The sequence below is a fragment of the Bombus pyrosoma genome, linkage group LG14 (genome assembly GCF_014825855.1).
Source record: "Bombus pyrosoma isolate SC7728 linkage group LG14, ASM1482585v1, whole genome shotgun sequence".
NCBI classification, from domain to species: Eukaryota; Metazoa; Arthropoda; class Insecta; order Hymenoptera; family Apidae; genus Bombus; species Bombus pyrosoma.
The window spans coordinates 4,467,015-4,494,483 of record NC_057783.1 but is presented as its reverse complement, the minus strand read 5'-3'; the positions used below and the strand labels follow the sequence as shown (position 1 = coordinate 4,494,483).

Sequence of the window (27,469 nt, the reverse complement as noted above, 5' to 3'; positions counted from 1 at the left end):
GGTACTCGGAAGCCGACAAAACTGGCGATCTATCACCAGGCTAAATGTCAATAATTAATCAGACTTACTTTTTCTCTTTGAATCATTTTAATCGCGAAAAACAGGCCACGATAGTCGCACACGCTGAACAAATATCGATTTCAGTATACCCAGCGTACTCAATCTCCCAACTTAAGACTCTGATTTGTATCGCGCTCCGATCGTACATCAGAGATTCGATTTCTTCTCTTCCTTTAAAGAACCAACGATATTATCTTGTGTACTCTTGAACTCACGCCCAATAGCGCTTTATGAAGGCAATTTGTCCAACTCTTAATAGGCGAACTGAAGTTTCTGCACCCGGAGATAATTATCGTAAGGTCACCTTGGGAAATTGCCTCCATCCAGCAGAGTTGAGTAGGTCAGTCGCAGTTTTGGCATGATACGTGGAAAATGAAAATGGAAAAAGTGTCCCTGTCAGGATGGATGCCAAGCAGCAATATTCACGGCCTCTGGATCGGCGACTGGTCGGATAGCCTGGATATTTGGTTCGGTTACTATGGCCAACATTTCTGTCCCACCTAACTGGAATTTCTCGAATCCATTTAGCCACCGTCACCACTCTGATTTACTGTCTGTCTCGATTCCTCCTGTCGGTGACTGGAAACAAGGATATGATAGGAATATTCCTATCGGTTCGAATGTTCGATTCGTGAATATTATGCGGATCATTCAACTGGTAGAAAAGGGAACACGGTAAGATAGGGTTATTCGAGACAAGTTTCTATATCTCAAAATTCAATGTTCAACCTTTTGCAGGGAATCGCGAAGCTTGTTGTACGTTGTGTGATATGCGGATTTTCGTGCATCAATGGAAAATGTAAAAGCGCAAAAAGTAAAAAATTCATATATACTACGCAAGAATATTGTAAAATATTCCGAGCAGAGTGTTGTAACGAACATAGGTGAAACAAATTTCTACTTAGATATCATCTCTTTGATTATAAAGATATAGAAATGCATAGAAATTCGCGGTTTGACTATGAGGAATTTATTTGTCTGTAATATGTTATAACGAAAGAATTAGAAAATGTCGTGACATTTTCATATTTGTTTCAAACTTTATCGATCTAATCGTGATAATTGTGTCTCGTTGTAGCGTTAACGAAATTTCGAAACGTTTCGTACAACACAGGTAATATATTATCTCTATTTCGGATACTTTCGTGAGCTATTGTATCTTCGTTATTTCTTCTTTCCCTGCGTTTGAAGGGAGCAATTTATGAAAATGTATCCGCACTTAAAGGGCTAATCAGACCCTTCAGTCACGAAAGTTCCAGTGGAAAATCGAATTGGTCGTGGACCCGTTGCTGGAACTCGCGTGTCGATAAACGACGACTGGGGGAGCCTTGGAATTTTTCGAGCTTATCGCGATATCCAGCTTGCTGCGACCTTAATAACCAACCTCGGGATCATTAATGACTGCAACGAATCGTTAGATTATCGGTACTGTTGCTAGTGCAGGTCTTGCTTTTGTAATTTTTGAAATATTCCAAACGCGCTCGCGTGCGAGTAAACGCTCGAAACCGATGTCTGTGTGTGTGTAGTGATCGAAGAATGGGTCTTGACCTTGCATGTGTAGACACCCTGGCATTGATCATTTCGCCACGTGAATTGTCCGATCGTCGAATAGAACTCACAGTCTCTCATTATCGAATTAGGACCAGCGAAAACTTCAAACATTTTTCCTACTTTTAATCGGATTTGGACGTGTAGATAGTTCAGGATAAATCACTTAAGATTAGAATCTTAAATGGTTCAGTTCTAGAGAGAAATGTCTTGAAGAGAATTTAAATGGGTTTCAGGGGTAGCGAATTTTTGTGTAATAAATTTCTTTGTAGATCGGACCATAGAAATCACATAAACGACGAATGATATCTTTTTCGATCACATTGTCGTCTGAATAATCATTGTAATGTGATTAGTGAAGAACAAATGACGTAACGTAGTGCTAAAATACAGTATTTTAATGAAAGTTTACCTCGTTTTACGAAATGGATATATAAAAATAATTTTCATAGTGACTGGCTGTCTCTTTTGCTACATCTTCCTTGGGTTCTTAAGACAAATAATGTTTCCGTTCTTAATGGATCACATTTTCATGTAATTAACAAATTCCAGTAATAAGAGGGTATGTAGGCTCTCGTGATATATTGGTAAATTCTGATAATAGAAAAGCATTTATTGTCATCTATAAAGATAAAGTTTTTAGTTTTGGAGACGTTTTAAGCAAGAGTCGACGTAGCTTTTGGATCTCGAAGCCACGAGACTTGATCCTGAAACCTCAACCTTGACAGTAGCACGTGGAAGTGGTCAGGTAAAAGTTGCTGGAAAGTCAAGTCCTTCTTGCTGGTTCGAAGGACTTCGTAACTCAACTGGCAGCTAGACATTGTGCCAGATAAGGTGCACGCCAACTCCGCGTTAAGATCGCGATCACCTGGTGTACGTGAACCTTAACGTCGTTCGTCTGACCTGCCGGAATACCTTTGCTACGTGAAAAAAGGAAAAAAGCGGGTTTCCTTCCCATTAACAGTCGACCTATTATGTATTTGCAAATTCTTCTTGCCACTTTCCATTTCGATTTGTCATTTTATTAATGAACCAGTTTCTTCTCTTCTTTTTCTTTTTTTTTCAGTAAAGTAATATTTCGTAATTGCTTCAGCCTTATTCCAATGTTAGAAACTACTAACATTCATTCCAGTAACGCGTTTAATAAATTCACTATTATTAGAGTGCTACTACTCATCGTTGAAGTCGCATTTCGTCGAAATACACAGAAATTAAAATGCAACAGTTGTATCAGTCGCGCTACTTAAATAATTGAATCGATGCACCATATGCAGTAGCGAACGTATCAATATATTATAACTACAATATCTTGTGTCTACTGGTATTTTTAACTTTCTATGTCACGTTGAAAACATTCTACGTACGTTCCACGTAAAGAAAGTAAAAGATAGAAACCAAAATAGCTATTTGATTGAGCGAAAATAACGAATTACGAATATGCAAGAAATATTTATGTTTAGAATAATTGTTATCGGCTCTTAAATACCTAAAAGAAGACTGGCGATAAAAATATCCCACTGACATAATTCAATACCTGAAGGGTTCAGATAAGCACATCCAATTAATTTTCCTGAAAAAACTATACTTCTTGTTGCGTGACCACGTCCTACGTTATACTCCCACTTCTCATTGCATAGAATTTTCCGTAACTTAGGAATTTTTTTAATCTTAACCTGCTGCTCGATTACACAGAATCGAATCCCTGTAACTTCGTGTGAATAACTAGCCCCGCGATATTCTTAGCGTTGAAGTTGCATCTTGTCGAAAATTGCAGTTCAAGAGGGTCTCTATTGTGACCTTATCCGAAGCTAGCGACGTAACGCACGGGTGGCGCCAATGAACTCTCCCTTTGTGACAATGAACCGGACGGTAGTGTATATCCTGTGCATGTGTGGGTCGTGCCATTTTTAGAGCGCTTTCGTGTTAATTTCCTCGAATGAAACCAAGTTAATTAAGGAGAGTGAAGCGGACGAAGAACAAAGAGAGAAAAAAGAAAGGAAGATAAGGAGGGAGAAAAAAAATGGAAAGAATGCAGCTGACTGGCCAATGACCTGAAAGCAGTCCAGCTTTAAGGGTTGATAATACTATTAGACCGACCGCATGAACCCCCATAATGCGCAGACCTTAGAAATGCCGATCGATGCAGCTTTCTGCTTCCGTTAGATTACGAGGCTTGTTCACTTTCCAGAACACAGGTTTCGGCGATTATCTCTATAATTGATCGACGTTAACGTATTTTAGTTTGGTCCCCTTTTTTCTTCTTTCTCCCTTTTTTTTTCTTTTTCTTTTTTTTTTTTTTTTTTTGACAGGCCACAAGAAAAGTCTTTAATTAAACGAAACAGTTAGACGAGTATTTTCATCGTAAAATAAAAAGGCAAAGGAAATATCGATCGTGCAAGAGAACATGCTGGAACATCGTGGAGAGTATCTTGAACATTCTCCATTGCATTTTTCTTCTGTCTCGTGCTATTGTTTTAAAGCGATGACCGGCGAAGATCGACCTCGCTCCTTTTATTGGATTCCAGGCAGACTCGAATACGCTCCAGTGGGGTTGCTCGCAAGAAAAACTGTTGCTCGAACGTCCCGGGATGAATATCCCCGGCTGCATTTTCTCGGTACTCGTTGAATATCGCATGTGTTCACGCCACGTTCAACCCAGCTCGCTCGAATACCAAGCGCATTCTAGCTGATCCATCCCTTTTTCTTCCGTATTGCATGTATATCTTTTTTATCTTGTACAATTATTCATGAAACGTGGGTAGTTTCTTTCCATTTACAATTAATTAAATGGCTAGGGACATTTACATAAATTCGTACCTTTATGTATATAATTCAAGAAATGGAATTTGGGCAGAAATTTATTTCGTCCACTGAATGTTATAATTATTATACCTTGAATATTTAATATGTTTTCTCGTATTACATGCAATCTCTGCGTTTTCGCATCCCGAAATTTCTCATAAATCGATTCATCGTTGAGCGCATGAGTCTTGGAATGGGAATGCGAAGAGAAGAAAATAGCAAGAGTCAATGTGTTGATTAATATTTTAAAATAAGAATTTTTTTTACAACGTGCACAATAATGTAATAGCTCAAACTGTAATACATTCTTCTTTGGAAGAGTATGGGTTAATTACTATTCTCTAAGTAGTATGTGTAGTTCCATTTATGTATAATGAAATTCTATTTGCCGATAGCTCTCAATGGTGCCACAAAAGCTATATGTAGCATGTAGCAACCCAGTATTCTCCTTAAGAATTACCTTGGGACGTATCGTCATCCATTACAGTCATTCTTTCTATTTCTCAACCTGTATGTAAAACTTCTTTAATCTACGATGCATCGAAACACGTGTTTTGGTATTACTGTTGGGTATACGTCTTGGATAACTGTGTCTGCATAAAATATCATATTCGGTACATGCAAATACTTTCCACTGCCCTTTTTTATTTTTCTAATTATTTTACCCTAAACCTATTATTTCCGCCATATCATATTTGTCTTATAACATGAAATATGAGATAAAATATTAAATCCAAGATTAAATATGAAATAAAATATTAAATCCAAGATTAAATATTAAAATTTGCTTGAATTTCCCAATAAATGTACATCGAATATGTTTTGCGTTGCGTGCTTAATACGTATGTCAGCCGGTTTATCTTTATTATTTGAACGTTTTTAAATAAGCAATTAAATCCAACGATTAATAGGAATTTCTAATAAAGCGAAAGAAATTGATAGATCGGTGCAGGCTCGCATAGAACAAAATGGTTCGGTAATTGAATATTCCACAGGCCTAATTACTGCTGGACCTAGCTCTCAAAGCTTCAACAAGAGCCTCTTAACCGTGCACTTGGACGTTGGAGCAATCTTAAAAATTAACGACGTTGTTGTAAAGGATGTTCGCCATTTATCTTTGTGTTTCTGTGCTGCGGTTAGAACGATAAGGGTGGTTCGTAATGATCGTCAAAATGACATTATCTACCTGCACGTATTTTCCTTTATATTCCATTAAAGCAACACTTGCGTCAGTTGAATTTCCATATTCGCAACGAAGATTAAATTTATTTAAGTATCTGACTATTATTTCGCTGAATTTTCCACGAAATTCGTACAAGCTACTTCGATGAAGTAGAAGTCAAGGGAGGTCGACACGTATAATTCTTAATTTATCGCGTTTCTCTTGTAACTCTTGAAAATATCTTTTACAAATTTTCCAATATTTAAATATTCGCTGGCAGAGCATGTCCGATAACAGAAATTTAAAAATTCACCAGCAAAAATGAGTCGAGCTCGATGTATCGTCAGATAGTTGAAAAACGACCATAAATAACGATGAATATTATATTGAAGCACGAAAACTTGAAAACTTTTCTAATATCTTTCTTCGATACGTGTTACGGAGTATTTTTGAACGAGAAATTTACCCTAGGGAAAGAAGAGGAAAGTTTGTTAGCTTTCACGTGGATGGAGGGTAATCATGGGACGTTTAAAACGCCCACGAAATCGGATTACGAGTTTGAAAGCATTCTTCGTTTCGGATCTCGCGACAAATAGTCCCACGCTACTTGTGTAACCGAGCATTTCGGTTTAGAGTTTCTGTTATCTAACTCCAGAGGATTTTCCAGTACCAATTTCGTCAGAGTTTAGAACCTGCATTGAATATCTTCGTTGAAATTTTTGCAATAGACACGCTGCGATACATCGACGGATATCGAATTGAAATCGTAAAATTTCACCGAGCATAACTTAATCTCCGACTAAAGCTTGGAATGCAACTCGATCACTGACTGAAACTACTCTGTATAATTTCGATGTTTATCTAATCAGTTAAATTCAGTTTTGTAGTCTTCGGATCGCAGATTGATTTTCATTCGACGTTATTTTTCGGCTAGATAGTTTTGCAACATTTTCTGATGCGAGATAGAAGCAAACGAAATTTTAAAACGTACCGAAGGTTTTATATGAGATATCACAATCTGTGAATCTTAATATTTTGTTATATATCCGTTGAATTCATTTTGTGCTATTTTGCATTGAAATAGTTGTAAAAAGCCTTTGAAACTAAAAGCAAAAATAAATCATGGAGGTCTTTAAAATTTCCAAAGCGCCTTAAAAGTTTTAGATCGAATCGAGTTTAAATTAAATTTCGCAATTATCGGATCGTAATGTCTTTCAACGTATCGTCATATTTTATTCCGTATTACTTCGCGGATAGATTATGTAAAAAATAATTTCCAAGTTAAAAGCAAGAGGGAAAGGATGCCGAGTTTCTTAAAATCTCCAACTCTTGGAGCTTGCTGAGTGTTTCGGATAAAATCGCGGAATCGACACGATAAAATGTTGTCTAATGGAGATTCGTTCAAGCTGGAAGACATAATTCGGTGCTTCCGTGACGATGCAACTCTCCCCGTTGTCATTAATGGCCGCCGAGAAACTTCCTGTGAAATAGCAACGCGTGAGTGGATTCGCAGCTATTGTCTGGTTGCATCTTCAAGGATGAATGAAACTGTACCGCGTATAATTCACCGTAATGGAAGGAAAACGGTCGGTAGAATGGAATTGCGAGACAAAATGGGTTTGGAATAGGGTGAAGGGATGAGAAAAAAAAATATCATGATTATTTCGAGCGCTACAATTTTCTCAAGCTCGCCGTAAAACTGGTGCATTGGAGACCAATTAAAATTAACCTAACCTCGAAGATGACGAGGCTTTAGAAAATCGCGTTCCGTTGAACGAAGCTTTTTAAATCGGAAATTCATCTCGATTTCACGAGTTCGACGCCTTTCGGAGAATCAGAAAGAGGACAGAAATAGCGTGGAAAAAGACCGAAGCTGGGAAGCCCAGTGCAATTGAAACGAAGAGTTTAATTACTGGGAGGCGAGATTTCTGGACGAACTACAGCACACGGCAGAAATAGAATAGTCATGATATTTCAGTTTGCCTTCAGGCTTAATGAGGCTCCATGTATACGCAGACTGTGGCGTAATTTGTTTTCGCGGTGGAATATGGTAATACCATAATCGTCGTATATATAATTAAGATTATAGTAAGGTATGGTTGTTTGAGTCGCATAAGCTACAACATATTGAGATGCAATCTTGTTTGTTTGCACAGATTATATAAGTTTGTATATTACGAGACACCATTTAATATGCGATAAAAGTATAGGGAAATACCGTGTACTTTAGGTGCTGCAAGAAAAAATATTAAAAATGAAAAGATGGTGAATTTTATGCGGATACTTTATTTAATTGTGCGAGCAACGGTGCTATTGATTTAGAAGATGATATTTTTTTTTTTAAATATAGTTCTTATGTAGACGATGTGAATATTAAAGCAGCTAAAAGGTAGAAAACCTTAGGAATCGATACTGATATTGAGCATGACATTCATGCTGCTGGGGAATGAAAATCAAAATTGTATGGAAAATAACAGACTGCAGACATTAGTTTCTGCATAGATTTCACGGTGAACAACGTTGTTAAATGTAGCGTTACTTATCTTGTTTTATGTTCAATGAGTAACAGCCAGTCTGTATTACACTACCTATTACACTGTAAAGTGCCTCTTCGCCTACAAATTTAGAGCGAACTGTTTACTGTTACAAGCGTCTTTACGCTGATAGCGGAGCATGACAACCTATTCCGGCGAAGATGAACGTTTATAGACTGGTCTCCAACCGGTAGCAACCTCCAGAGACTTGTTACATTTCCTGAACGTTAGGCTGCCGTTTCGTTTCAGAAGATGCATTAAATGGGCCATGGAGAAATACACGAAGCAACAAGATTTCTCAGTTTCTTTGCTCTTTTCTTCGATTTAAGGACGAAAAGTCTGTGATCTAAAAATTTCATGGGAAAAAAGCAAAGAAATCTTTATCTCACGCGTGCGAGTCGGGCGAAGTCACATGGAATGACATACAAAATTATGAGAGCAACCGGATGAGGAGACTGAAAAAGCGGAGGATGAAGCGTGACACAAGGGATGTGGAAACAAGTGGTGGCACGTGACGAAGGATCACGTCATTTATGGAAAGCGTTAATGAGGCGTTACTGCCTCGAGCGTCACTGCCGGCTGCGTAAGTTTTTCCTTCGCGGAAATAATCGCGTGACGTCACCAGAACATACTCGACATTGTCACACATTAATCTTCTAGCACAGTGAAATTGTACCATTGTTATTCATGTAAAAAAGTTCCAACGAAATGAAGCACAAGTTCGCAAAAGTCAGTGAGATTTATTTAAGAAGTTACAAAACACGCAGCATAACATCTAACGTTCTGCTGCTAAGAATGAGTGAATATTCTAACCGACGAAATATACTAACGATGCTAGAAATGTGCTCGCATTCGCAAAATCATTGGTTCCCACTAGCCCACGACGTAGTACAGGAGAGGGTTTAATTTATGACACCGTCGAGGGTCAAGGTTTCTGATAAGAAGACTGAGAAACACTCTATTCCATTTATCTTAGAATTGTAAGAATTGGCCATACAATTCCACAAATTTCTATGGAATTCCATACAGTTCTATGCAGTTCTGTATAATTCGTCCAAGACGTATACATATATCGTATACAGCTATATAGAATTAACAGAATAACGTACACATATCTCACATACTCTGTTCGTATTTCCATAGAATTCCATAAAGTCGAATGCAATTCCATAGAGTTGCATACAGTTTTAAATGTTTCATCCAAGCAGTATACCGCACTCAGCTATCAAAAATTTCTGACATATACGTACCTCGCACAGTATATTGGTATTTCCATGCGAAAGCTGTCTAGAAGGGTAAAATTCTCAGCTCCGAAGGTACATAACTCATATCGTAGAAACATGATTCACTTCCAGTTCCGTTAAAAAATTAGATTTCACGTGGCGTGCAACACGCCAGGAAACGCTGAGTAAAGAGAGGGTGGTCGAAGGGGTAGACAACCCCTTGGACACACGAGCTGTTCCAGGAACACAATCGTGTACAGACGGAATGTAATGCAGCGGGGGCGGAATAACGCATCGACTGGTATCGTACTGACGTGTTCATAATCTGAGCCGCCAAGAACAAAGGAACAAAGGTGGAAATCGATACGAGCGAGTCCAGATAGGCGCCCTGTCTCTGCTCTGCAGAGAGGTTCCAGACATTTCGTGTTTCGTTTTCTATTTCCGCGGGGGACAATGCACCTTCATCGATGCTGGATCGAAGCCTCGATACACCGCTGTGATTTGAATGCAGCCGAGACTGCGCCAACTAGACTTCATTCCATTCCATCGATTTCAACACTGTCACTGACAGCGATAGTAAACCCAATAACGTTATGATGTCTCATTGGAATCAATTTGCTGAGAAATTTCCGGATACTTTTCATCGATGCATCGATGCAAGCTTTTTGTTATCGTGAATATTTTTTATTTTATTATCCAATACATGTGTATGTCTCCACTGTCACCAGATATGTTTTATTACTTAATAATTACATAATTATTGGATTCATTGATATTTTGCCAAGAATAGCGTATGTATGGTGAATTCGAGTCCCTGTAATGATATTACTATCATCAATATATATTATATTTAAAACTCCACTTATTGGATTCCACTTCGTTTTATTCTGGGAAACCTGGTCGCTGTGATGAACATAGTCAGCGATTTCGTTAGAATATATCAGGCATTAATATTGTATTATATTAATGTACGATGGAAATTGAATTTTAATATATATATATATATAATTTTTATTAAAAAATTCATGAACTTTCCTCTACAATGAAATACGTCATGAATTTCTTATTTATAAAATCAAGATAATCGCTGTCCTTCCAAGTCCTTATCATTATATCATTTCCGTGTATTTGATGTTTTATTTTTTTCTAGATAGCTATTATATATTGATCGTACATCACAGATCTTCGCAAAGAAGGAACATATTTTTGAATAGCAATTTTGTGCCTCACTTAACATTTAGCAAACCCAATCTCACCTTATCGATCCTAGTAACAAATTTCTATGTAAGGAGAAATATGCGACCGCTGGTATTTTGAGCTTTTCGGAAATTAGTCTCGAAATAAATTTCAATTCGCTCAGTCAGAAAGCTAAGCATAGATTTAACGGGTACAACATTAGACTCTCCGGGGGATATTCCAGGTGGAAGTGAAACGTGTCTTAAAACCACAGAGAATTTCCCCGGCTCCTAGATATTCTCTTGTCGTTTCACTTATTGAGTCGCCACATAAATAACCTGTGCTTTTCGCGCTTCTGGAAATCTGCTGCAGGAAATGGAATTTCGACTCTAAAACCAACATCGACTGTACACCTCCACTCACCAATACTGCGATTTCCTACTTTCTTCACGCGGAATTCGAATGTTAACCTAAAATAATAAAGAGACGATCAACAGATCAGAATTTTGTGCTCGAGCAAGATCAACGATTCAAATGAAATAACACCGTTTCGGACGAGATAATAATTCTTAAATGTTTGAATAATTTCTTAATGAATTCTCAAGTTCGCTTAAGTTTCCATAAGTATTCCGGTACTTACAGTCTGGAGCGTACTTTCCAACACTTGGGCTTAAGTTCCTTTTATAGTTGAATCTCGTAGAAGAATTTTTAAGTTCACTTAATTGGGACGTCAGTGAAAGAACGGACTAGTTTACGGCAAAAAAGTGGAGTTTCTTCCAGTAATTCGAACGTCTTCGATCGGACTTTGAATGATCGCCGTCAGCGAAACTTTAATTAAAGAGCCATTAGCGTCCATAACAACAGGGATAATCGGTTTCTCGCGCGAAACTCGGCTTGGTTTTCTATACAAGGTGACGAGAACACAGCTGGTCACGACACTCGTGGGATTTCCATGACAGCAGAGAGAAATGTGGTCGAACGTGGACGATGCACGGTACGTTCGTGTCCGGTCTTTACAACCAGTGGTCTTTCAAGACTAGGGTCATCTATAACCCTGGCCATAGGTCGTCGATCGTTATCGACCTGTCAGTGGTGAATTTTTTAACGTACATGCCGGGTTGACTGACCGACAGTACAGATTGCAAGATTTCGCGTGCAGGTACACTCAACGCTTATAAGTATCCGGACATTTTGATCGATTCATAGTAGCAGCGCTTACGTGAATTTTCCCAAAGTGTACAACTAGTGGAGAATTAATGAATAGGAGAGAAACTTGAATCATCTATTGATAAACGTAGATGCGATATATTACAATTAAGTACGTGATTTGCTAAATTCATTTTGATATCCTATCTACCGTGATCCAAAAGAGTATTTGAATATTTTAAACGTATTACACAAAACTTTCCAAGATTAATAATAATTGATACAATCAAATTATATCATATTGATAAAATTATAAAGCAAGACAAGTGAATAGTTACTTTAAACGTATGATTGACATTAAAAATGATCTCGTTAAATACCGAGGTGTATTATTTATATAACTAATGCTCAAATGTGAAGGTTTATCGATGTAATGAGTAATATAAAGGACAATTCACTGCTTATATAATTTACGACGAAATAATGATGGCACGCAGGAAATGATCGAACTTTAGATTTCTTCAGTTTCAAAATAATATGTAGATAGTATATAGAATACTTTTGAATAATTTTATACATACATATAACACCCATTCCTGAGTTTAAAAAATCGATTCTTCTCTTTGGTATCCACTCGTCAAAAATAACAATACTTCGCTTGAAAAAGTGTCATTCACTGTATTGAAGATAATTCGGTCGAGGTAGTCTGAGGAAGAGGAGTCGGACAAACACAGTTCACCACTTTACATAAATCATTTCATCGATTCCTCGGAATTGCACTCTATTGTGAACTACGTCTACGATTCATCTAAGTGCACCCTCGACTACTTCTCAAGACACGCTCCTCGAGTTTGCTTGGATTCTTTTTTCTTTGGTCCACTATTTGGTCTTCTATTCGTAGCTTGGCTAAATAATCGTTAACAAATTTCAACCGGTATTTGGATAATCGTTTTAGACCACCACCGTTACGTAACCACCTTACGAAAGTCTCCACTATGCGCTTCCATCGACTTTTCGAGAGCGCTTCAGACCACTCGAACTCTGGATTCGTTCGAAAATACCAGATACTAGCTGATTCGATGCACTCTTGGCTAAACATTTGGATTTTAGAGTGGCAGCTTTTCGAAACTTCTGTTTTCGCGCTCGGGATACCAAAAATTCTCATCGAAAAGTTCAGTCGTCCTTGAGATAAAGGAGAGGTTGGAAGAATCGTTAACAATAAGCGTTGTAAGAGGTTCTCGTTAATTTTTAATTATCAGGAAGGGAGAAACTAGGCTGATAGCACGATGCAATTCAAGCTGGTTCGATTTCTTTCGTGCTTGGAAATGACTGCACCCATTCTGCACACGAAACCGACGTGGAAAACGCTGCTTGTGAAAAACTGAGAAAAGCATTGTCTCGCGTGGATGCCTGGATCATTGGAAAGTATCCACGCTCTCCGTGTTCTGGTAAAGGTAAAAAGGGTGAAGGAGGATAGTAGCTTCCGTTTTTAGAAACGTTTTTGTTGTCTCGACGAATTGGAAAGTCTTTGACGCCAACAGGATACGTTCGAGTTTTATAGGGTACTTTTGATTTCTTTGAAATGCATCTGACAAGTGATTCGTCTAAAACGTAGAACATGAAAGATTTGTTGATACGTTCCTTTTTATTTATAAATATTTAGAGATTTTGCAGTATTTCTCGTCGTGCAGTTACGTATAAAAAAAGCTTAGATACTTTATTCCATCTAATAAATATTGTAACAGGTATTTTATCTTGGATATTTTGCATATGTATGTTTTTTACATTATGTGTGTTATTTACATTATTGTGTGCATTTTTATACCTTCCCATAAAGGTACTCCTATAAACACCAGTAATTTAAAAATGACTTCTGTCGTGCAAATACCATTACATCATCGATATTTTCAGTCGACAGAAACAATTTCGTCATTAACAGATAATAAATGTCATTCACAAAGAACGTTAATCAAAATTATATTAGAACGACTAAATTATTCCTATCGAACGAAGGTCTAAGTTAAAATTTCTTCATTTTATTAATTATCCAGTAAAATCATCGCTGATATATGAAATACTTTAGGGATTGGAGAATTATTTGATATTGTTAGTCGTCGAATATTATAGATATTTCTCTTCTTATTTATAACTATCTTCCAAAGACTACATAATTTTTGAACATCTCTGACCCAGTGATATTACAATAAAGCAAAAGTTCAGAACAGTATTGGAGATCATCCAATTCCGTTTTTTTCATGATCTTCGCTCCTCATTGTGCTCCTGTTTGCGAACTGATGAATTGTGAAATGTTTAATACAATTACTCCCGCCTCGGGGAGTCGTTCCAATCCTCATCGATTGTCTAAAATAGAAAATAAGAAGACAATCGACCTTGGAATTTCCATATTTCGTGAGTAGCCAAGCCGCATCGGAAATAATGCTAAATTGCAGACCATTTTGCCTCGTGTCCCCTATCCGTGGTCGTAAAGGAGGGAAACTACGCGTTCGATGGTAGTCAACTTTATTGACATTCTTCACAATTGATAACAGGAACCTTTATATCAATTTTCTTGTCTATCAATCTATCGATTTTTTATTTTCCCCTGCGAAGAGATTGTTTTATAAAGTTTCCTGCCATTTTCGTGAGAACGCTTCGCCATTTCTCGATATTCTTAGCTTCGAGCATCGATTTTCAGGATCATTATAATCTATCAATATTTATTTTCATATTTTTCGTCAAGGAATTATTCCAGAACATTATCTCGATATTTCTGTGAGAATGTCTTTACTGAATATTCTTACTTCGATCGTTTCTAGTATCGGTGCTGTTCAAATTTGTCTACTTTTAATCTTCTCCTACGAAAAAATTATTCCACGATGTTCCTCGCCGTTTTTGTGACTTAATGAAACTAGAATGAACTGTGCAGTTTCTTGTGAATATTGTCGTTACACTTTGAGCGTCCAGTAGTTACTTAGAATCTTCGTTTCCTCTTTTTTCTCGGACTATACTCAAAGAATTGAGATTTTTTGCTCGTCTGGTTCATCCAAACTAATATCATTTTCTTATGTATCCAGTTGCGTTCCTCGCGAAGGGTGCTTGCGCGTTGGTTCTTAGATAAAACTTCCCTCTGACTCTAGAATCCACCGCAAAGCCCATTAAGACATCAGGTGTCCACATGCAATGTGCCTGGATATTCGGGTGCCATTTTGGACACTGACTGGCAGGGAATCCAAACGGATTTGTCACGGATTCCGCATAAAACATCCATGCTCTGTTATGTCCACAGACGACTAGACAGAAAGAAATAGCGATTCATTAAGAGAAATTAAATTATGGAAGCGATATAGTGAGGTTGTGATATAAAGCTTTAACGCAATTTAAGCTTTAACGCTATTTTAATGATTATTCTTTTATATTTATTCATAGAATTCCTTTGCAAAGAAAAACTAATCTACAATTTTAATTCCATAAAAGAATTTTTTAAATATCGAGTGGTTCTAGTTCAAAGACCAAGATACATAGATAATTTATTCCCTTCCAAGAATAAAATTCTTCTTTTTCTAAAAAGTCACTGGCCATTTTTCGGTTTATCTTTTTTTTATTTTTTTCTTTTCCTGGTGAAAGTATTATGAAATGATATTATGAAATATTTTTGGGTATTTCTGTTATTTGTCAAAATCTATAGAATAATTTTAAATATTAAAGCTTCAAATGTTGTGTTTTACCACGATTCAATATAATCTAATAAGTAAAGTTACTGTTTGCGATAATTATAAAGAACATAACAATGATATTACTACGGTAAAATTTCCTTCATGATAGACTTTAAGGTCTGAAAAGGTCTGAAATTATGCGCTTCGGTCCTCGACATTGATAAATCCTAGCTTTGTGACAAATATCATCGACCTCTCTTACGCCAATCTTTTTAGTCTTTTTTAGGCTTTTGGTCTAATAAAGAAGGATTTTAATAAAGAATGAGTTCATAGTTCGCAGAAGATTCAGTACATACTATACTGGTTGATGAGTCTCGACACACTTCTCTGAATAACACTGTCCAAATTGCATCCAGGCTGAATAGGTTTGCCACCGTTCGGATAAAAATCGACATGACCCAAGGGATTCGGGAAGCCAAAGTTTCCACCATCGGTGTGAATCACGTCGACGAACATGGCGTCAGTCTTTGTCAGATGCCCGTCTCCGCCCGTGTTCATATAAAGAGGATAGGCTGCGTCCAATCCTGTGATCCTTCCAACCTGAATTCAGATTGAACAGCTTTGGTGAAAGTGAAATTTCTTATTACACTGGATAAGCGAAATTTCCATACCTTTCGTGGAGCAAGAGCTTTCCCCATGAAACCAGCGATCTCGGCCCCCAAGCTGAAACCAATTACGTGCAAGCTGGCTAGGGATATCGCTCCCTGAGCGTCCAGCCAATTCACCAGACGAGCGACCTGAGGTCCGACTATTCTCGTGTTTCGAACCGCTGTCACGTACCATGGCAGACCGGCCAATTTGGTCCAATGCACTAAGATTATATTGTACTCGCCTCGTTTCAGGTAAACTGAAAGATGGTCAGTAACTTTTTATCAGAAGCAAAAATTGTATTCTTGAGAGGGAACAAGGGACCTATTGTATCTTGGCGATTGAACTAGAGCCACTCAATATTTTTGAAATTTTTTTTATAAAATTAGAAGATGCAAGGAAATTCTATGGTAATAATAATTTGGATAGCAAAAGACAATTTTCTATTTATGATATAACGTCGTCGTGTTGGTTCAATGGTCCATATCAAGCAATATTTCATTCTACGATAGCATACGATTAATGTTAACACTAAAGATTTGTAAAGTTAATGTTAAAACGTTTCAAATGCATAGCTTATAAATTACCGTTAATGATGATATAATAAATCTCGATTAAATAAGAATATATATGGGTAAAATAATTCTATATAAATTTCTCAAGTAATTGTTATGTATGTATCTGCATACAGATAATCGTTTACGTATTGAATAATTTGTTACAATCCAAGAAAGAAATTTACCGTCTATATGATGTCGTTTCATAGATGGAAAATTTAAATTTTAGCACGTGGTCCTAGTTCAATGGTCAGAAGCCATAAATATACATATATTTTTCTCAAAAGATATTAGTCATCTGATGGATGTAGTTCAAGTTCAAGTTTACTCGTTTCAATTCCACTGGTATGGAAACGAGTCGCGGAAAGTTCCCAACGATTTGGAAACTTGTCTGTGGCCAGCACAGTAGAGTTCACCGTTGAAAAGGAGCAGAGTGAATGTCATAGTCGAGCCAGAAATATGGATCCCGCGTGTACGGGGAAGTTTCCATAGTGAAAGGGTGAACTTTCAAGAGATTCACGATTTATCATCCTGTCAAAATGTCTTACAGTGGCTTGTCTGCTTGATTCTTGTAGCTACTAATGTCCCCAGCCTAGTTCCATCAGTTTCTGTCTACCAAGCTCTGTCTTGGCAAATCTGATAATATACGTATGTATATCGGAATATTCCACATAAATTCATTGAGAAATTCTGTGTCTGCAAAACGAACACTTTGCCAATCGATAATGTTCAATGATCTAAATTTAGTCGTTACGAGACGATTACTAAATACGTCCAATATAGCAAAGTAGGATTATTCGTGTCACCCAAGCTTCGACATTTTAAAATTCAATTTTAAACTTTGCACGTAATGATCAAACTTGTTGTATAATATTTCAATATTATTTGACCCAATGTATGCTAATTGTTTTATCGCAGTCAGTAAATTTCCTGAATTTTTAAATACAGTTTGACTTAATTTCAAAAAGTAAACTTTCGCTGAATTTGTTGAATCGTAAAACACAATTTCAAAGTAAAAAATTATTCCAGTAGGAAATAAATACCGAATATGAATTAAGGAACGAACGTATGTTGATAGATATCTTAAAGTTTAGGGGATTAATTTTAAACGAGAAAACGGACCATAATAATGATCCGTGAGGAGGAGGATTTAATTAAAAATGATTCGACGCTGACTATAACACGTGAATAACTTGAAGAGTACCGTCTCTTATTGCCGTGGCACTTCCTGCCCTCGCACTCCCGCTGTATCCGTGAATGAAAATTACTGTTGGATATCTGTCGTTAAAATTACTCTTCCGCAAGGAGTACGGGTCTGAAATATTTAACGTCGTCCCACAAGTTGGATTCCTCCTAATATAACAGAGAATAATGATCTAGATGAAGTCTGAGGCTTCTTCATACCGTCGTTAGTAGAATATTTTTATTTATATCGCAAAATTGTTACTTGAAAATTTGATAATTAAAGATAGTTAGTTAGACATTTATCGCAAGTCTATCTAATGAACTCTATATATAACAATTTAATAAAACAGTTTTCTATTTTCCTACATTGTCGCTAGTAAGATTGAACAAGTCCTAAGAATTTTTTGACTAATCACGTACGCACCTGGTAAAAAGCAGGTACTCTATATCTCGGTCCACGTCGATAGGACAACAATAAGAACAGGTACCAGCTGGCAACGTTGTGACGTGCAGTGGATTCTCACCTGGTGGCAGAAAGCGAACGTAACTTGGAATGTTCGTTGTTGTTTTTGCATGGCGATGCCTGGCCTCGACCAATCGTCGCGGTCTTCGTCATTGAACCTGAAAACGGCACGTGATATCGCGTGCGTTACCGAATCCACTTCGCGATCTAAATTCTCCTCTCTCCTGTTCGGTACTCCTTTCTCCCGACAGAGAAATTCTTTCACTATTTCCATTAGAGATACGGCAGGATGATTTGTAAGAACAACAGATTTATACGGTAGATCACGCCGATCGGAAAAGATTACAAAAATCTTCCAAACCAAACCAAGAAAGTTTCTTACATTCGAATTTGATGAAACGACGAGGTTGAAAGCATAACTCACAATTACGGCTGTCTTCTTAATTGAGACTACCACGAATTTTTGTATTCAACCAAATTTATCGAGAAGATATTTAGTTGCACGCATACTCAAAGCAACACTGGAAGCACTAAACTTACTAACTTGAACCTTCGCTTGGAAACAAATATAATAAAAATTACCGCACTTGATACATTTAGCGAACGTTTCTCTTCGCTATTGCAAATCACATTGACCATGAATTCGTTGTATCCACTGGCAAATTTATCGTTCTTTCATCAAGTCAAAGGAAGGAAATGTCACGCACACGATACACAGTGAGAGATGCAGCGTGGTTTAATATTTCAGTAGAAACCATAAACGACGAACGTTCACAAAGCGTCGCAAACCGGAATTCCATGCGCGAGTGGAACGTAAATCAGCAACGGCGTTTATGGCCTGGTAAATTTTGCCACGTCGCTTACCGTCCCGAGATACTGTCCGTAATTTCGGCCGAGGACGAAGGATACCCAGTGTTTCTGTTCTGTCTCGTTACAGGCCGATCTATCGCGTGATCCACTATCGTGCCTCCTGGCGATTAAATTTTTATCGAAACGGACCGCATCGACGATGAATGTTTCTCTAACTTCAACCCTAGACTTATCGAATAATAGATTGTCTGCGAGCAGAATAAACGCGCAATAAAATGGTTTACCTTGATTCCAGGATCGCTGGACGACGAAGGATTTTGTGTCATATTGAATTGTCCTAGTCCAACGATATGTCATTAAGTAACTTGCTTAAGTTTTTTTTTTTTTATCCTACGTTAGAGATACAATTTCATTCCATTTTGAAGTCAAAAAGGTTTTGGGTTGGTGAAAAAAATAGCGTTGATTTTTCATCGTATCGAGAAAATCAGCTTCGAGCTGGATCATACGCCGCAGTTTATGGCAAAGTCGTTTTATAAGAATGGCGTTGTATGTTTCTAAGATAGTTGACTCTCATTTGAATTTACAAATTAACGTAGATCGAGCAATCGTAGTGATCAGACATGGAAGAAGACGAAGTCTATTTTTCTAGTTACGCGATATAAATTTCAAAATAGCTATAAACTAGTTGAAATTCTTCTTCACATTATTAAAAATGCCTGTCCTCTAGACATAGCATCAGACTATCACCATTTTTCTTTGCAAGATTATTTATGTATTCTATTCTATTCTTCTCTGTATCAAAAGTAACTTCTTCCTACGACGGTGATATAAGTAGGATTACAAAACGGTGCGACGATAAAAGACGATGGATATTACATAACTGATTAAACAAATTGTAGCATAACAACATCGTAAACTGATTCTCTTTTATGTCCACAAAATTGACAGCTGATCGTTTTCCACAAACCTAGTCTATCTAACTCCGACGAAGGTTTCTTCAACGACGGTGAAAGTGTTCGAAAGTCTAAGAAGAAGTTAATCAACTGCAAGTATTGTTGCGACGTGACGATAAACCGTGGTGTGAAAAGTCAAGCGAGACGGAATCGCTTCGAGGAAGCTAGGCTGTCGTAATATCGATTAGTACTGTTAATCTAATACGACACAGTGGCTTGATAGCCATGATCTTGTTGTAACGTGAAATTATTTACTACGACCATCGCGATAATACGACAGCGTAACGTGCAATCGTTATTCCACGTGATAACAGCGCTCAGGCGAATTTATTAGTCGATTAGTAGGTTTTTAGTAATAGTATCTTAGAAAGCTGGTGTATAGCACGCTCTGGTTAATGCGTTTAATTTATGGTAATGGATTCCCATTGAATCTCATGTAGCTTGTTACCTACTCTTCGAACTTTAAAGTGAAAGTACAGCAGTACATACGTTACATGTGTTGGTGCATTAAACACTCCTCTAAATCGTTTCCCAAGAAGTTTTCTGTCCTAAACGTTCTAAGTTGTTTCGAAACATTCTAGATTGTTCAAAGTTTGATCATTCTATTTCGAAATATCCTTAATTGTTTCCCAGCAAGTTTCCTATTCTGAAGCTTCCTATCAAAAACTTTCCTCTTATTAGAAAACATTCAATTAAGGTATTAAACAGTTACAACGATATTTACGAAAGATATTATTGTATATATACACTATCATTCGTAAAAATCGGCAAAATTTAGACTACACACGACTATAAAGTACCTATTAAAAAGGAGCAGTAATGCAATTTTACTGTTACTATATACATTGCACTATTACATACATATATGTATCGTTCAAATAGCACCGCTTGTATTAACACTGGAACTCTCTCTATCGATTTAGAAGATGCGACTTGTAATTCAGAAAATAAAAGGAATCTGAAGATAAAGAGTGTGTCGAATGATAAAATAGTTCTATAAGATTTGATAATTATGATACAATCCCCACTTTCAATATTGGATTGCCTTCCAAAGATCAGTTGAATCCCGTCGGTATGCTATTGTACAGAACTACGGCGATTATATAGAATAAAATAGTAACAGTTCCATTTTTATGCCAAATTTTATTATCAAAATACGCTTCGTCGAAAATAGGCAAATGGATAACTTTAAACAGTAATATATTTCAGCTAGGAAATACGGCGGATGAATAACATTTTTTAACATACAAAAGGCACCGAAATTTTCACAGACATCGTATCCTATCCGTGAAAAGAACCATTCAGGGGCTCTTTTTTTGTAGAACGCTAAGGCAATCCGCCGAAAATTTAAATGGACGCCATTATTCGCCTCCTTCGTTCCGAATACGCGCGCATTAGAAAAGTGCCTCTTTTAGAACAAAGAAGGAAAACAGATACTCTACCACTTTCAACTGAATTCACTGCATTTCGTTCGAACGAACCATAGAACTAATTAACTAATTAGCTCGTAGAATTAATCGAGATCAATAGAAAAGGATTCACATAAACGATCATCGAACACTCGCGAGGATTTTAACGAACGATCATTATTCATTGATTATTACCTCTTCTGATGATGATTACACGACACAACAAAGAGGTTAGAAAGAGTGGTATCATGTCGATAAAAGAAGCTTAAGACAAGAGGATCACTGAAAGAACCGGATTCCTGTCAGCGATAGCTGCAGAAGCAAAACTGGCAGAAATCGAGAGTCGAGATCTATAGCACCTCGGATGGAGGATCTCGAGCATGACGCCAGCCTCGTTTTTCTTCCAATTTTAGACAATTTCTATCGTAAAATTGTTCTGGGCCATTAGTGTCCGGTGAAAAATTCGAAGCAATCAGATTTACGGGGATATTTGAGCCTAAAGTGTCATTGTTTACATTCCTTTGCAACCTTTTTACGAAGAAACCATAAACTTTTATAGCATCGATTATATTATTTGCGCATATATCTGTTTGCGTTTTAGAAATATTCATTAACATTTCGAAGCAAAAATAATCAGAATTGTGTCAATTATATGTCACTTAGTACGAGTCTTGAGAATAAATATAATTATCATCGAATGTTCATCTAATTCTAAGATTGTAATGGAGGAAAATCCAACACGATAAACAAATACTACTATTATTAGTAGTATAGTAGTATGAACCTTGGAAGAAATAAGAGTTCCATTGACTGACAGTATACTGACCAAACGCGTGGCTGGCGCGAGCCAGAATGAAATAAAAGATATTAAAAATACAGAAAATGACACTTTTTAAAATAACATTTTAGATATTTATTTTTTTCTATTGTGTTTTCTATGCTAGAAAGATCGTTTTTCGATAATTTTGTTTTATCTGTTAAATAATATATCCATGGAAAATATGCGCAAAGATTGAAAATGAAAAGAAAACAGATTAAAGTCTGAGCGATCGTGTCGGCTACATTGAAAAATACGGTCCTGAGAAAAACACATTTAATTAAAGAAAAATGTTTCATAATTACCACTGATCCGTTGATCTAAATTCACACAGCATAAATACCTTTCTCCTGTTTGGAAAAAGTCTTACACCACTGATTTATTTTCTCCAGGAGCAGTCTGTCAACCGGAATCTACGATCATTTAGATACGAGCTTGACAAATTGACTCTTTCGTGAAGATTTCATCGGTATGAGAAAATATGTATATAGACTATTGCTCGATCGATTTGGTGTCGATCGACGCGCTATAACAATTACCGAGAAAATTGGAAGCAATAAATTGCAAACTAATCGAATGCTTGATGGACTTCTTCACTCCGATGGAAACGATTGCAAATACGCTGCCGATCGGCTCTGTATCGAATAGAAATTGCACAATTTCCTCGCGGTAATTCCATTATCCTAACGATTGTAGAATTTTGAGGAGTTTAATCGACTGTGATTACACGCTACGAACTACTTTCAGAAATGGCGAAACTACCCAAAAGAACAATAACCAGCAATGGGATCAAGTTTATTGCGTGTCAGTTTCTTGCGATAATTTCCTATTTATGATACCGAGTACGAACAAAATTGAAAACACGTTGTATATAATTTCCTATACGAATCATTAAAATCAATCGATATTCAAATCGATCAACTCCATTCCTTCGAAATTCCTCTATTTTAATAGCAATATACATAATTACTGTTCAATTTTCCAGAAACTTATCTGTAAGCCAACCGAAAACGATTAACATACAATAGCTTTATAGCTTTTGTACTCCAACTGCAATGTTTTCAAATGTTAAAAATTGTCGAACGCGGTCGTGCTCGCTTTGAAATTCGAAATCAAAATATCCCATAAATGCACAAAAATAAAACGTAATATCTAATATCTAGTAAATGAAACATCATAAAGTGGAACTTCGTATCAGGATTACGATTGGCTCGAAATCGTGGAAATACAGAACTCGACCACATCGCTAACGATAACGATAAATAAGATTGGAACTGGCTCGAAATTTCGCTGACGATAAAGCAGATATTCGAAATTGACTGGGACGAAATTTCCGATGTATCGCCACGAACATTGCCACGTACGTTTCGTTGCGGCAATCCTTACAAAACGCCTGACATAAAACCCGATTGCGAATGTCGCGGAGGTTTTCATTTGATGTCGGATGATCCTGCTAGAGGACCGTCCGGTTGTTCCGCACGTACGTGTATCTGGGTCAGGGTGCTTTCTAGATATTAGGGGGATGATGCGCAAAATATCCCCACCACCGTGCAACATTGGTACAGCAACTTTTCACTGTGACGCACTAGCCGTGGACCATCTCGAATCACGGGCCGCCTAATTTTCTATTTAAACCTCGCTCAAGAACGTCCCTTTCAATCGACATCCTAACAATTTTCCGGGGGACAGTTTGACTTCTACGAAATTCTCTTTGCAAGTCTCTCAGGAACTAAACTAATCAGCTTATAAACTTCGCAATTTTATTATCCGGAATTAATTTTCAATGTCTGGAGAAGATAAATGACTTTCTATTTTATTTATCACAAGGTTACAGTATAGATAATTGGAGATATTAAAAAAGTAGGACTAAAGTTTTGCGAATATCATGAAAATAAATAAAGTCAATATCGATAAAGGTTATTTTTGTCGTGAATCATTTAATTTTATTTTAGGCGCAAATAACAAATGAAGGGAGTTGTAGTGACAAAATTTTGCAATCGTGGAATCTAATCAGGTAAAGTGGTTTGTAAAAAAGAAAAATCCAAGGGAACTGATAAAGACATAACATATCGATCGATTCCTAGTACGCGCGGTGCAATAATAGCACCGGAAACTATTATTGAAGTACTATATCACAATTGTTCAGCCTTCTACGAAAACGCCCAGGCCTTCAACATGTTTGTTCCAGAGAAAAAATCGATTCACGTTAGTTGTTAACCTGTCACTTTCAGCGAAATCTCTGCTAACAAATACGTTTTTGTTTCAGGACAAACTATTGACGAAACTGGAAAAGAACGAACCGGAGTTAGCGTCCTCTCAGGAAGACGAGGTGAGCATGTAAACGATTCTCTTCGATAGATCTTTATCATATTTATTATACTCTATAATTTTTTAAAAACATTCCATTCCGACATTCAAATGTCTAATTTTCCTAATGTTAATAATCACTTAGACTTAAACATGTCAATCGAATGTCAATCGTTTTACCATTCTAATAATTAGGCTGTGGATACTTATGCAAATTTATATTTTTATAAATATAATTTAAAAAATGGAGTCTAGATAGACATTTGTTGTATTTATTAAATATTATAAGGAGTACTATATTTTGGATACCGTATATATTTTTGCACGTTATGTATATTCTATGCATCTTTTACACCTTTAAATCTTCCATAGGTGCATAAAAATCCGCAGTTTAGTTATAACACAAAGTACAAAATTCTACTTTTTAAAAATCAGCAGTATAATTGTAATATAAACTACAATATTCTTTCTTTCACGAATTAGCAATCCTTGCTAAATTCTAAGAAAAAATTTTACCTCTCTCTCTGTGAAGCTTCGGTTTATCTTCACTGCAAAACTACTTAAAAAAATTTTTAATTTTATCTACTATCAACCACATTACAGTAAGAAAAAAGTACTCGCAGTGATTAGTAGCGCACGACCTTCCCCTGGTCAATCAGGTTTGAAGAATTCTCGGCCCACTCGGCAGTTGGTCATAAAAATCGGATATTTCGATTCAGTGGAAAGCCGCAGAGGAAGAAATTACCACTTAATTCTGGCGTAGAATGAGAGAAATTTGCAGTGAAATGCCGAGGTAACCCTCGATTTAATTAATACCTCTGGAACACTGTGCGGGAGAGGCCCCCCCAACTGGTCCCAATGGATATTAGGTCAGCTGCATTTTCTTACGCGTTTGCCTTCGCCTTTTTTTCTCCAAGGTTGCTCGAGGTAACCTCGTTACTTTCCTTCTTATTGCCAGGGACAAGGCATAATCAAGCCTAATTCGTAATTTTGCCAGAAGGAGAGACGATGATTGGCGAGGGAATGAGATTTGCGCGGTACCCTCGCGAGGAAAGAGAGCGGAATAAAAGAAATCGTTCTCTTTTGATGTCTGGGGAAAAATTTCATTGAATCAATCACGATTGACAATGAGATTTCTATCATTTTTACGCAGCATCCCTTTCTACCTATCATCTCCCACGGATCTGAATTAATCGAGAAGAGTTGCTGATTGGAAAGTTCTGTTGTTAAATTTTGTCTGAAGATTTTCGTAAATAAATGAGACAGTAATTGACTACGATTGAACATAGTACGCGACAAGTTGTCTAGTTTTGACAAAGTGTAATTTAATTACGAAATTACAAATGAGAGGATCTTGGATGATTCTATTCTTTATCAGAGCTGTTAACACGATGCAATTTAATTTTGGAAATTAATATGCAATCGAATGATCGGCAGCCAGAGGCGTCAAACGTTTTGGAGCAGTCTCGTTATTTATTCAAATTCATCAAGACCTTTAAGTTTTTGTTAATTTAATCAATTAAGTATTTTATAATAAAGTATATTACAGATGCTACATTTTTTAAGAGTTACAAATACAATTTATAATGGAGAGGTTGCTTTTATATCATTTCTTAGGTAGATTGGCGGTTTGTTTAAATTATCAAATTATCGAAAGAAAACTTTTTGATAGGAAAATCGTTCAGTACATTAAATTAGACTACAGAGGTACTGAAAAAGTATTTCAGCAAGAAAAATGAAAAATTCGATAGCAATGAAATAAATGAATTCTCACGAAATAAATGAACAAAATGAATAGTATTAATATCAATGACCAATTAACAAGAACTTCAGTGAAAACAGATTTCTTTCTTTTCAAACAATAAGATCGTCAGGGTCTTCCAATCAACTTCATATCAGACTTAATTTTAGTTTGAATAAATTTTGAGGTGAACGAACGTGGACTATTTCAGACATTAGGGAAAAAATCGTTGCGCGAGAGGAAAAGCTTAAAAACAGGCATTCGAGACTGGCCTCGATCTTAAAAACTAAATCCACGTTATTTTGAACTATGCAAGTTATTTTCAACGACGACAGAATCGGAGTGGAGAAAAGGAAGAGAAGCTGACAGGTACAGTGACCCAGAAAGAAATTAATACACCAAACGAGCGACGACACAAGGGTTGCAGAGAGAATTTTCGACGGTCAAATGGACGCTGCATAGAGAGGAGAAGCCTTTCTGTTCGTTCGAAAGACAGCCGCTGGTCCAGAAAAGTTGCAATTTCCGAGCGAATAGGCCGCTCAATGGGTTGAAAAAGTCGATTAACGAAGCTGACAAAGTGGTTGCTACGACCCTGCGATTCCTGACATGTTCGTCCACCCTCGAGCAGCTATTAATATTCCAATTTAATCGACGCTTCATTTGGTTATGTCCATTACAATCCTCTAGGTCTTTGGAGATAACGCCTCAAAGAGGTAAACAGGGATATTTTATTCGTAATTATGCTTGGAGAATTTTAGGTTACTATACGAAAATGGATAATTTATTAAATAAATAAATTTATCATGTGGAAGAATTATTCTATTGATATCGTCAAAGAACTGATCAGAAAATTCGTTTTTTAGTGAAATCATCTTGTAAATTCTAAATTATTATAGAATTAGCTGGACTCGATTCTACTGACTAACGAGGAAAATTTGTTGTTTAAAGAAATCATCTTGTATCAAAATGTCATCGAGCAGATGGTTCGAGATTTAATAAAGACTTAATCCTAATGACCGAGAAGAACGATTCGTTGATAGGAAGATTAATTACTTGAAATTCTATTAAAAAAGGAGTATTTTCCATTTATTTAAATTCAAGTGGACCATGTACTCGTATGAACTTCGAGGTTTCACGGAGCGACATAGTTCGTGCTAACATTGCGAAACATATTTTGAATAATATCTATATCCCAACACCACTCTTATTATCAATAATAGCTGCCACATTGAATATGAAAAATAAGAAATAAAAGATCAAAAAATTGAAGTCTTC

At 36.7% G+C, this 27,469-nt stretch overlaps 1 protein-coding gene across 5 annotated transcripts in view; it reads left to right on the top strand.

The window, feature by feature from the left end:
- Nucleotides 1–27,469, top strand: part of LOC122574788 (general transcriptional corepressor trfA) — a 133,079-nt gene that overhangs the window by 93,087 nt on the left and 12,523 nt on the right. For all 5 annotated transcript variants that reach the window (XM_043742806.1, XM_043742807.1, XM_043742808.1 and 2 more), the window contains one exon: nucleotides 24,413–24,475. In XM_043742806.1, coding sequence (XP_043598741.1) covers nucleotides 24,413–24,475 — 63 coding nt within the window. The remainder of the gene's footprint in view (nucleotides 1–24,412; nucleotides 24,476–27,469) is intronic.